The sequence below is a fragment of the Populus alba genome, chromosome 1 (genome assembly GCF_005239225.2).
Source record: "Populus alba chromosome 1, ASM523922v2, whole genome shotgun sequence".
In the NCBI taxonomy this organism is placed as follows: Eukaryota; Viridiplantae; Streptophyta; class Magnoliopsida; order Malpighiales; family Salicaceae; genus Populus; species Populus alba.
Window position 1 is genome coordinate 41,633,719 of NC_133284.1, and position 13,573 is coordinate 41,647,291.

General features: G+C 31.5%; 1 protein-coding gene across 1 annotated transcript; it reads left to right on the plus strand.

The window, feature by feature from the left end:
* Window positions 1–872: 872 nt before the first annotated feature.
* Window positions 873–4,195, plus strand: LOC118056778 (oligopeptide transporter 1). Its single transcript, XM_035069122.2, has 7 exons — window positions 873–927; window positions 1,315–1,760; window positions 1,907–2,004; window positions 2,122–2,694; window positions 2,790–3,057; window positions 3,138–3,320; window positions 3,403–4,195. Exons 1-7 carry the CDS (start codon window positions 873–875, stop codon window positions 4,021–4,023), a joined length of 2,244 nt encoding a protein of 747 aa, XP_034925013.1. The 3' UTR covers window positions 4,024–4,195.
* Window positions 4,196–13,573: the final 9,378 nt, after the last annotated feature.

Genomic DNA, 13,573 nt, shown 5'->3' on the forward strand with positions numbered 1-13,573 from the left:
TATTTTTCCATTTTTGCTTCCTCTTGATTTGCTGTCATTTTCCTATCCTTATAATCTCTTTATATATTCCATATTTTTTATACAACCATCCTAAATTATTTTCTCTTAAAAGACATTTAAAAATATGATAATAATTATTTTTAAAGTACTTTTTATTAAAAAAAAAAATATATTAAAATAATATTTTTTTATAACAACATATATATATATATATATATATATATATATATATATATATATATATATATATATATATTTTTTACCACCCTCCATTTAAAACGCAATAGTGGTGGAATACTGAAATAGGGTTTTCAGCCAACCCAAATAATCATCTTTTTGAAAAATGTCGAAGCTTATAGTCAACATGAAGACAATGTGAAAAAGGCAAATAATAAATGTAGATGGGACGGGGATCCATATTAAGATGAAATAAACTACAAAAGTGTGTTTGTGCGCGTGCCTTGTTATAGCGGTGCAGTGTATGTTAGTGTGTTTATATTCATATTACCTGGTGTATTTACAGCTAGCGCTTTAATTATATCTCTACTGGTGCAAGCTAAGAACATATCCACAGTGGAAATTTCGTCCTTCAAAGCAGGTAAATCCCGGGTGGCCCGGTTCTCAGTCATCATTATCACTATGCATCGATTACCCTAATTAAGAGAAGAAGAAGAACATGGTCAGAAAATGATGCAGGATTCATTTCCTGTTCATGCACAGTTATGGCATGCATGAGTACATAAGGAAAGAAAATCAGAATATATAAGCAAGGCATTTTGGAGAATCTGTATAAACAGGTTGGAAGTGATCATTTGCTTGGAGCCTTGGACTATCCTCTTCCTCTCCCTCCCAGCAAACATAATCAAGGAGAGATGAGAAATTTGCCTGGTGATTATGTGAAGCATCATTTCGAAATCGACAAAGCAGGTAATCTACCATGTACATCTCCTCTTCTCTCTCAGATATTGGTTCAATGCATCTGTTCATCAGCTCTTCTCTCAAATATACATGTATAGATGATCAAATCATGCAGTTTTAGCCTTGTTTTGTGGATGCGTGTATGAGAAATTATTAGTTAAACAAGAAGTTGCAGGCTTCTCTTTTTACATGGAGAAGAAATCCATTATAAAAATTATTTATGTACCTCGACTTTATGAAAGAGAGGAGATTAGAACAACTCTGAATATATATCAACAATTACGTGCAAAAATCTGAAAGAAGATGCTTGCTTTGGAAGCATTTAATGTTTTTAGCATGCATGGTTAAGCCAGGTACAGTTTGTAATGAATAAAATTTTATGACTTGTTTATGTAGAAGATGAAGAAGTGAACGATAATCCAATTGAGGAAGTCAGGCTCACAGTTCCAATCACCGATGACCCTACACAGGCAGTCCTGACGATTCGAACATGGGTTCTTGGGTTGGCAGCGTGCATCCTTCTTTCCTTTGTGAATCAATTCTTCCAGTATCGTTCTAATCAGCTATCTATCGGTTCAGTTACAATACAGATTCTTGTTCTCCCCGTAGGAAAGTTCATGGCTGCAAAACTCCCAAAGAAACAAGTCTCGATCCCTTTTACAAAATGGTCATTTTCATTGAATCCAGGGCCTTTCAACATGAAAGAACATGTATTGATCACCATATTTGCCAACTGTGGAGCCGGTGGTGTATATGCAGTGTACATCATTACAATTACGAAAGCCTTCTACCACAGAGGGCTCCATCCTGTCGCTGCTATGTTGCTAGCACAAACCACTCAGGTATAACATATATGATTTGGATTTTATTTTTTATTCATGCAACACACACACAGATACACACACACACACACAGACATACATACATACATACATGTCAATAAATGTTTTCTATCTATCTTATAATGTTTCGTGGCACTTGATGCAAGTTGCTTGGTTATGGATGGGCTGGCATGTTCAGAACAATTCTCGTGGATTCGCCTTACATGTGGTGGCCTGCAACCCTTGTCCAAGTCTCTCTATTCAGGCATGTACTACTGCGATCTCTCTATATCTTTCTTCCCTTGTATTGAAAAGACTTGTATGGAAAGTCTGTTAATTAAACACTGGTGTAATGGTGGATATATATTTATGCAAACTGCAGGGCATTGCACGAGAAGGAAAAGAGAAAAAAGGGAGAACGTACAAGGCTGCAATTCTTTGCCATCGTCTTCGTTGCAAGCTTTGCTTACTATATTGTTCCTGGCCACTTTTTCCCTTCACTATCAGCTCTCTCCTTTGTTTGCTGGATATGGAAGCGCTCGATCACCGCTCAACAGATCGGTGCAGGGTTAAATGGTCTTGGAATTGGCTCCTTTGGTCTTGACTGGGCGACAGTTGCCTCTTTCTTGGGAACTCCTCTAGCTTACCCTTTCTTTGCCATTGCCAATACTATGGTTGGTTTCATCTTGGTTATGTATGTCCTTGTCCCCATAGCATACTGGTCTAACTTTCGTGAAGCCAAGCGATTTCCCATATTTACCTCTCACACTTTTGATGAAGATGGTCAGATATTCAACATTACCCGTGTTCTTAATGAGAAAACATTCGACCTTAATCTAGTGGAATATGAGAATTATAGCAAACTCTATTTAAGTATCTTCTTCGCCTTCTTATATGGATTGAGTTTTGCATCTCTAACAGCTACCCTTACTCACGTTGCTCTTTTTGACGGAAAGTACGCCATCTTCCTCAACATTAATTTTATTTAATTCCAGCCTAATTAATTGCTTTTTGTTTGTTTGTTTTGATATGGAATTTTCTTTTGAGCAGAAATATCATAAAAATGTTGAAGAAGACGACAACTGCAGTGAAAGACGAGTTTAGTGATGTGCACACAAGAATTATGAAGAAGAACTACGCCGTAGTCCCTCAATGGTGGTTTACCGTTATCTTGGTTATATCACTGGCTCTTTCGCTTCTGGCCGTGGAAGGTTTTGACCGACAGCTTCAGCTTCCTTGGTGGGGACTTCTCCTAGCCTGTTTCATTGCTCTAGTATTCACCTTACCCGTTGGAGTTGTTCAGGCGACAACAAACATGGTATGATCTTGTCTTTTGGGAAGCAATAGACACACAGACACATACTCCATCTCTCATGAACTGTGTAAACATCTATGCAGCAAATCGGACTAAATGTGATCACAGAATTGGTTATTGGGTACATGTACCCAGGGAAGCCTCTTGCTAACGTGGCTTTCAAGACGTATGGCTACATTAGCATGACACAAGCACTCAGTTTTCTCGGTGACTTCAAAATGGGGCACTATATGAAGATCCCCCCCAAATCTATGTTCATTGTACAGGTAAATCTTTATGCTGGCCACCCTCTAACTAGTCTATTTCATTTAAATATAGGATACTAACTTGGTTTTATTGTGTCTACAGCTAGTTGGAACAGTAGTTTCTTCCACTGTTTACTTTGCCACAGCATGGTGGCTTCTCTCATCTGTTGAAAACATCTGCAATCCAGACTTGCTTCCTGATGGGAGTCCTTGGACCTGTCCTGGAAGCGATGTCTTCTACAATGCTTCAATCATCTGGGGAGTAGTAGGACCTCTCAGAATGTTCACAGACAAGGGAGTCTACCCGGAGCAGAACTGGTGGTTCCTCGTTGGTTTCCTTGCCCCAGTTCCAATGTGGTTTCTCCAGCGCAAATTCCCTGAGAAAAAATGGATAAAGTTGATTCACATCCCCCTTATCCTCAGTGCCTCATCAGCCATGCCATCAGCGAAAACTGTGCACTACTGGTCTTGGGCATTTGTTGGATTTATCTTCAACTACATTATTTACAGGAGGTACAAGAGATGGTGGGCTAAGCACACCTACATCTTATCAGCTGCTTTGGATGCTGGTGTTGCCTTCTTGGGAGTTATCCTTTATTTTACCCTTCAATCCAAAGATATCTATGGCCCAGCTTGGTGGGGTGCTGACGTTTCTGACCATTGTCCATTGGCAAAATGTCCTACAGCACCAGGGATAAAGGTCAAGGGATGCCCTGTTCTCTAAGAAAGATTGAGAAATTCTACATCTTTTAAACTATAGGAATTCCCCCAGTTCTGTAAACTTTTAATCACGTTCTCCCTTTCAATCCCTGTTTTCTTTCTTCCATCTCGTTGCTGTTGCTTTGAATCTTGTTAATAAATTTACAAATGCTGGCCGCTGTGTGGTGCATTGCAAATTATGTTAGCTTCTCTATGAATGTTTCCAAAAAGGATACTGAAGCGCTCATGCTCCTGCACAAACAGTCGTCACTCTCATTTTGTACAGTCCTGATGCCATCAAGAGCAGCTCCCTCAAAATAGCAAACTGTGTCAAGCCACCTGGAGCATATTCGATTGCATAACGTAGGCAGGCAGCTCTCTTATCTTTTGAAAAATTCATTATTTTGGTATTTGTCATTGAGATTGTTTTATAAATATTATTGAAAATTCAATCCATTTTCATAAATAATTTCAAAAGTTGTGAAAGTTAAAAAGCATTTTTTTTTAATTTTCTAAACAATAAAAATGCAATAAATTATGGAAAAATAGAAAACAAACTAAAATTATATCATTTTGTTTTGGAGTACCAATGATGCAAATGAATTTATATAAGTAATTTTAGTGTGATTCTCAAAACTTTGCATATATGATTTTAAAAATTAACCTTTTTTTTTCAAATGCTTGCAAATATTTTGAGAGTTTTGTTATTCTAGGATTAAGGCAAATTAAGTGTGTCACTAATATTAACAAATAATGTAAATTAATTCTAATAAATATAATAACCAACAATATAATTAAAATGCTTAAAGTAAAAAGGTAAGGAAAAGAATTTACAAACTCGATTTTTAATATTTTTAACATGATTTAACAAGTCTACATTCACACCTCAACTTAACATTCACTTCTTCCATGATAAAAACATCCATTTGAAAAAGTGTAAAGTTGGCATGACAAGTATAGGCTAAAAATATCCTTATTGATTCTAGTACAACTACCAGTACAAATGTTTTTTCATAATTAATAGCTTCTTCTTGATCATATTCTTTGACAAATAGTCTAATTTTGTTTCTTACTATTATCCCATGTTTATCAGCTTTATTTCTAAACATCCATTTAGTTTTAGTAATTGAATGGTTGTTAGGTTTATGGAACAATTCTCAAACATCATTTCTTTCAAATTAGTTTAACTCATCTTGCATAAATAAAATCCATTTTTCACCCTCTTCAACTTCTAGAAATGATTTAGGCTCTATATAAAAAATAAATGCATAATGACCACTTATGTTTTTAAGATAATCTAGTATTAGTATCTTAAAAAGGATTACCAATAATTAACTCGAAAGGGAGAGAGCTTACATACCTTAGCTTCTTTTAGTGGCAAAAAAGAGTTACTTATCATTTCTTATTGATTGTTTGTGCTTGGTTGATCTTTTTCCATTCCTTCATTATTAGCTTCCATGAGTGACTTATCATTAAGACTCAAATGTTGAACACTTTTATTAATGTCATCTAGAATATCAATAATTTTTTTTTTCATTTTGAGTTTCCTCAGAGGCAATATGCATGGATTCTTCAAGACAAAGTGTTTTATTATTGTAAACTTTATATGCTTTGCTTGAGGAGTAAAAACCAAGAAAAATTCCAAATGAACCTTGAATCAAATTTGTCTAAATTATCCTTGGTGTCGAGAATAAAATACTTTGAACAATTTTTTTTGAAATATGAGATGTTGGGTTTCCTCCCTCTACAAAGCTCATAAATAGTCCTTTTCAACTCTAGTATCAAGGTAACATGATTTAAAACATACCAAGAGATGTTTACAACTTCTAGCAAAAAAAACTTTAGGAATATAAAATTCATTTAACATTGTTCTTTTCATTTCTTGAAGACACCGATTTTTTCTTTCCATAACCCTATTTTGTTGGGGAGTTTAGGTGTTGAAAAATCATGGTGGTATCATTTTTCTTCACAAAACGATTCAAACAAATTACTTATAAATTCACTCCATGATCATTCCTTATGTTTATGATGGAAAAACCTTTTTTTTTTTCAACCTTTTTTGAAAACTTTCCAAATTCATAAATAGTTTTATCTTTTGATTTTAAAAATAAAATCCATGTACATCTAATTAAGTCATTAATAATTATAAACATGAATCTATTTCTACTTATACATTTAGTTCTAGTTGGTCTAAATAGATCGATGTGTAGAAATTCTAAAGGTCTTTCAATTGAGATGCAATTCTTGCTTTTAAATGAAATTTTTACCTGTTTGTCTATTTGGCAAGCATCATTTAACTTTTCTTTCTTAAAAGCTATATGAGGAAGATCTTTAATTAGATCATTTTTAACTAGTTTAGAAATAATGTTCATGTTTATATGACATAGTCTTCTATATATATATATATAAAACTATTATTAATGTTAGAAATAAGACAAATTTGTATCTTTATGCATGCATTAATCTTAATTTTGTAGGCATTGTCTTGTCTATTTCCTACATAGATTACTTTGTCATTCTCAAGAATGAAACAACATGCATGGTAAAAAACAATCTTATAGCCTTCATAACATAATTGAATGATACTTAACAAAATGTTTTAAGCTATTAACAAGAAATACATTTTTAATTAAAGGTGAAGATTTCCCTCCAATACTACCAACTCTAATGATTTTACCTTTTGAGTTGTCTCTAAAAGTGACCTTTTCTCCATTGATTTTGGTAATGCTTGAAAACAATAATCATCTTGAGCAAACACTATTTAAACACCACTCCCTATACTTTTTTGATTAATTACTACATAAAAAAATTAAGATGAAGCTTTTGATACCCATACTGATTAGTACTTAAAAGTGCATATTTATCAAGGTTTTATATTATTATTTTGCACTTAAAGTATCAATAACTCCTTAACTAAAGCATGTTTTATAATAATAAGTCTAATACTATAAAATGCTCTAATATATGGTAAATGTTCATCTTAAATGCAGGCCTATCACATAAATCAAAGGATTGATTGATGAATTCAACTACTGAAATTTGTGAAGATAAAGAGAGGGTGAAACTTAGAAAAGAGATGTTGGTGCAGTCCAAACTAGAACACTGTTCGGTAATTGGGTCATATCTCGAGTTCTAAATGTCCAAATGACCTCAAATTTTTACACGGATTCAGTAAGACATAGGCCTACAACTTTCATGTTTTCATTAAGATCTAAGAAGTCTATTTTCAAGTCCAAATTATAGTAATAACGGAGAAGTGCGAATCTGTCCTGCAGCCCGAACACTGTTCAGTGTTTGGCCCATATCTGGAGTTCTAGAAGTCCAAATGACCTCTATTTTTTTTCCTGGAAAGTTGAGTCAATTTCTTACAACTTTTATGTTTTCTAGTGGACCCAGTTCGGATGGTAGCATTTTTGTTTTATTTAGACAAGAAGATAATGATTTTCACCAAGTCAAAAGTTGGCCACCCACTCAACAATTAGTCATCAAATCAATAATTTTGAATTTTGGCCTATAAAAGGAGGCATTTGCCATGTATTTGGTGGCTTGGCTGTTCAGATAAAGCTCATGCTCTTTATTTCTCTCTTTATATTTTTTTTATAATTTTTAAGTTTTGCTTTCATTAATATCTTGTTTATGCTTTTCATTTCCTTTCCTTTACTTAGTTAACTTGTATTTTCTTTATGTTCTTGTTTTGTTTATTTATGTTTCTCTTCTTCATTATGTTTAGCTAAGTTTATTATGTGAAGGTAAAAAGGTTACACTAATGGTGTAAGAATAAATATAGTGTAAACTCAACATGGATCTTAATGTTTAATATTAACATGTCTTATCTTTTTATCTTACTAATTCTTAATACCTTGCTTGTTAAATAGTTAATCTAGATTTGTGTTGTATAACACTTGGTACAACAAATACTTGGCACTCTCATAGCCCAACAGTATGGTATTACCTACACCTATGAAAGGAACTTGATTTGTTGTTAACATCAGTTAACATCATGAATTCCTGATAATATTTAAAAGTTTGGTGTTATGTAATTAAGATAATTAATATGATCATGTTAATAATTTATAATGAGCTATTAATGAGAAATCATGCGATTGGAACCTCCTTTATGTGTGGTTTCCAGTTGAATAATAAGAGTTTATACTATACTTGTTTGAAATACCATTGGTGGATCCTCTAACCTTGACATTTATTTTTATCATTGTTTAATCCTTACATTAATCTTCCATCTCAAAGTTTTCATTAATTTCTTCCTCCTCTTCTTTTTATTACTACTACTACTACTACTACTAGTATTATTATTATTATTATTATTATTACTATTATTACTACTACTACTATTACTATTAATATTATTACTATTATTACTATTATTATTATTATTTACATTCTGTTTATATTATATAATTTATAATTTATCTCTTTGATCTTTTCATAAACTCAGTATATAGGCTGGAAACCTGTGACCCGATCTTTTAGATTATTCTCAGGTATAACAACGCCACGTACTGAGTATTATTATTGTTGTTGTTGTTGTTGTTGTTGTTGTTGTTGTTGTTGTTGTCTTGTTATTTATAATTTATACAATTAACCTCTCTGTGGTTCGACCCCGGTCTTGCCGAGTTATTTATTACTTTGACACCCTGCACTTGGGAGAAGACATCAATTTTTTGGTCATGTCACATACCTTCTTATAACTTTTATGGTTATAAGTGGTTCCTTTTAGGACCTAAGTTATATTACAAACTTTGTCCTTCTTAATAGGACATGCATAAATCAAATGACCTATAACTCTACAATAATTGCACTTATGGTTAGGTTCATATGATTGTTTGGCTTTAACAAAATATTTTTTTATTCACTTTTAATTATTTTTAGGTTGGTAACCTCAACCTATTTTTTTTTTTTAAAAAACACATATTTGGCTAGAAAGCATGGTTTCTAAAATCTTAAAGCCTTATATGAATTTAGCTAAGGTAGTGTTCAACTTGTCTACTTTTTCTTTCAAGGATTTATTTTCACTCTCAAATTGATTCACCTTATCAATATCATCAATGAAAATGCAAGCTTTCTTTTCCAAAGTTTTTTTTTTCCAACAAGTAATCATGCATAGTTCTATTTCAATATATTATATTTTGAACTTACTTTTTTTAAATTCATCATATAAAGTTCAAATGCATAATGCAATTCATTTTAGGTAGGGTTAGATTCATCATCTAAAGATTGTACCTTATTTTTACTTTCAATTGTCTTGAAGTGTATGTTTATAACATGCTATTCTTTATCACTTGAACTAGAGTTTGAATCATCACTCCATATGGATTTCATTGCTTTTTTGTGATGATGGTTCTGCCTTTTATTTTGAATAAGTGGACAATCTACCTTGATGCATCTTGTTTTGTTACATTTGTAATGTTTAAAGACTTCCTTAATTCTTTCTTGTTTTAATCCTTATTGAAGTTTGAGAATCTTTTATTCCCTTATTTTTTTTCTTAGAAAATTTCAAAATTGCTTTGTAATTAGAGTAATGTCCTCTCCAATATCTATATCATCATTATCATCATCATCATCAGTTTCAACATAATGAACAATTTTGAATGCCAAATCCTTCTTTGGCTTTTCTTATTATTATTGTTTCTCTATTGCAATTAATTTCATGTGTCATCAAAGAACCAATAAGCTCTTCCAATAGAAGTTTAGTGAGATCCTTGGCTTCTCGAACAACCATCACCTTTTCTTCACAAGTTTTCAATAGGGACCTAAGAATTTTGCTTATAATTTTGGCCTTAGTATAAGTCCTACCAAGAGCATCCAAACTATTAGTTATTGTAGTCATTCTAGTAAACACACTAGTTATGGATTCACTAGGAAACATTTTGAATAATTCATATTCATGAACTAACATATTGATTTTAGATTTTTTAACTTAGTTAGTTAAAATCTTCAATTTTAATTGGTTTATAAGGACCATTCTCTGTGGATAACCATAAATCATAATTTAAAGATTGAAGATAAATAATAGTTCTAGCTTTCCAAGAAGCATAATCATTACTATCAAAAAAAGGTTTCCTAGAGGTGGATGATCCTTTATTTTAGATATTATAGCTAGTGATTAAAGATAAATAATAGTTTAAGCTTTGATGCTAACTATTGTTGTAGGATTAAGGCAACTATAACATTTAAGAGGGGGTGAATTAACTGTATCACTAATATTAACAAATAATAAAAATCAATTCAAATGAACACAATAATAAAAAAAATATAATTGAAGTTCTTAAAATAAATAGGTAAAGGAGAGAATTTACAAACTCGATTTTTAATGTGATTTAGCAGGTCTATATTCACACCTTAAGTGCCAAACCATATTTGAGTACAATAACAACCTGATGAATCTACACCAAGATTTTACACTACTTGAAGATTTTCCATGTTCAAGATTTTTCTTCAACTTAAAGATAAATCCTCTTCAATATTTTCTTTTCGTGAAAATACCTCACCAATACCAAGAGTTTTTCCCTAATTCTCAAGTATCTTTATATCTAAATAGATAACACTTATAGGATTATAAAATATTTAAGATAATTGTTATTTGGTTTTGACCATTAAAATTAATAAAAAAAATCACTTTTAACATAATTCATATTTTGGTATTTGTCATTGAAATCTTTTATAAATATTAATGAAAATTGAATCCATTTTCATAAATAATTTGAATTGTTTCGAAGTTGAAAAATATATATTAAAAAAAAATTTAACAAATTATAAAAATAGAAAACAAGCCAAATTATCTCAAATTGTTCTTGAGTCCTAATGATGTTATATGAATTTATACAAGTAATTTCGGTGTGATTTTCAAAACTTTACAGTTTAAAAAATTAACCTATTTTTCAAATGTTTGCAAATATTTTAATTTGGACCCTAATAAAATTTAAGACCATTCCAAAATATCTTATATATTTTTTTTTTAAAAAAATTGTTATTAAAAAAAACTAAAAAAGCTTCTTAATCTCAATTTTTTTGAAAAGTAAATTGAATTTTTTTAGGATATATAAAAAGTGTTAGCTCAAATGGAAGTGCCATATGGAATTGGTTTTTTCTTTGCAATGTTTAGGGTCAACTATTTTCTTACCCTCAGAGATTAACTCGTTATCTTTCTCACGAGGTTCAAGAATATATTTTTCAATAACCTTACCACTACGAGGAGTAGTGGCTGATTTGACTTGATCAATGTGTTGGCTTCTGGAGCTACTCGCACTTGAATTGTATTGTCTTTTGGGATTTTATTGTGGTTAAGATGAAAACTTATCTTTTTCATGAAAACTAAGAGCAGATGTGAATTTTGCAAGAGTATCTTTCAAATTTGCCATAGTTTGAGCATTTTGAGTGTTAATTGTCTCTTACTTTTCAATGAATGCATGCAATGTTTCCTCAAGATTCTTTCTAGGAGGGGGGATATAAGGAAGTGCATATCCATGAGAATTTTGAAAATTATGGTTTGCTTGAAGTTATGGCCGTGAAGTTTGTGCATTATTGTTATCACTCTTCCAACTTGAATTTGTGTGATTTCTCCAACCAGGGTTGTACATTTGGGAGTATGGATTATGACATGGCATTTGAAAACTATTTAAAGCACTGGCTTGTTCATGAAGACATTCCTTGAAAGAAGGCACAGTTGGACAATCATTAGTTGAATGTTCATTAGTTTCACAAATTTGACACATAATTTCTTAAACAGATTTTAATTGATCACTTTTTTTCAATTCTAGTGCCTCGACTTTTCTAGCTAACGATGCAAATTTGGCTTGGAGTTAATGATCTTCCCTAAAGTTGTACATGCCTTCATTAGATGTATGAGGTTGAGTTTTACCTGGTGCCTCATAAGTGCATGTAGTGTCTTAATTTTGAGCATTTTCAGCAAACAAGTCTAGGTACTCAATTACTTCATCAGGGTCTTTATCTTCAAAAGTTCCATTGCACATCAATTCCACCATTTGCTTAACTTTAGGTGTTAACCCTTCATAAAAATGTGAAACCAATTTCTATGTTTCAAAACCATGATGAGGATAGATATCAAGCAAGTCTCTACATCTATCCCAACATTAGTAAAATGTTTCTCCTGATTTTTTTAGTAAAAGTGGTGATTTGTTTTTTGAAAGAGTTTGTTCTATGAGAAGAGAAAAATTTTCATTAAAAACTGTTGTTGCATTTTATCCCAAGCACGAATGGATCCTAACCTAAGATTTTATAGCCATGTTTTAGCTTTATTTTTTAAGGAACAAGGAAAAAGCTTTAATCTGATGGTGTTCATGCTATAATTTAAGTCATTATAGGTGTTACAAACTTCTTCAAATTCTCTGAAATGCAAGTATGAATTTTCTAGATCTAAGCCATGAAAAGTAGGTAAAAGTTGAATAATGCCTGACTTAAAATTAAAATAAGATGCATCAAGAGAAAAAATTATACATGATGGTGCACTTGTTCTTGTTGGATTCATATGATCTCTAAGTGTTCTAACATAATTATTCTCATTATTCTCAATATGAAGTAACTGGTTATCTTTGTCGGCCATGTTTTCTGAAGAAGATGACGATTCTCTAGAAAGTCTACCACTTAATGTGCATGTCTAAATTCCTATACAAGTGCAGAAAAAAGAAGAAGAAGAAACTAAAATTAGAAAAACAAATAAAATTGAAAAGAAAAGAAAATATATAATTTATATGGTAACTTACCTCTTTGGCAACAGTGCCAAAAACTTGACATGATCAAAAGATTGATGTCTTATCCCAAGTGCAGGAGTGTCGAAGTAATAAATAACCCAGCAAGACCGAGGTCAAACTACAGGGAGGTCAACTATATAAATTACAAATAATAAAAGGAGTTGAAGAGAACTTTGAGAAGTGATAATGATGATAAGATTAAACAAGGATAAAAACAAATGTCAAGATTAAAGGATCCACTAATGGTTTTGCAAATAGGTATAATATAAACTGTTTTTATTACTCAACTGGAAACCACACATAAAAAAGGTTCCAATAGGAAGATTATCGTTATTAGCTCATTATAAATTATTAACATGATCATATTAATCATCTTATTTAAGTAACACCATAATTCTAAATATTTTTTAGCTATTTATGATGCTAACTTATATTAATAACAAATCAAGTTTCTTTCATAACAACGATGTTGGCCGAAGACTATGAATGATCAAGCATTTATTGTACCAAGTGTTATATAACACAAATCTAGATTAACCATTTAACAAGCGACATATTAAGAATTAATAAGATAAAAATGATAAGATATATTAATAGCAAATTATTTTGGATATAAGTATTGAAGTTCATGTTGAGTTTATATTATATTTATTTTAACACCATTAGTAAAGCCTTTTCATCTTGACATAATGAACTTAACTAAACATTATAAAGAAGAGAAACATGAACAAACAAGATAAGAACATGATTATGATATAAGTTAACTAAGTATATGAAAGGAAATGAAAAGCATAAACAATAGATTAATATAACATGGAAGAAAACTTGAACATTACAAAGAGAGAAAGC

Coding starts and splice junctions, on each gene's coding strand:
- LOC118056778 (XM_035069122.2), top strand. CDS start 873: ATGAGAAATTTGCCTGGTGATTATGTGAAGCATCATTTCGAAATCGAC. Junction 928..1,314: donor TTTCGAAATCGACAAAGCAG/GTAATCTACCAT, acceptor TTGTTTATGTAG/AAGATGAAGAAGTGAACGAT. Junction 2,695..2,789: donor GTTGCTCTTTTTGACGGAAA/GTACGCCATCTT, acceptor TCTTTTGAGCAG/AAATATCATAAAAATGTTGA.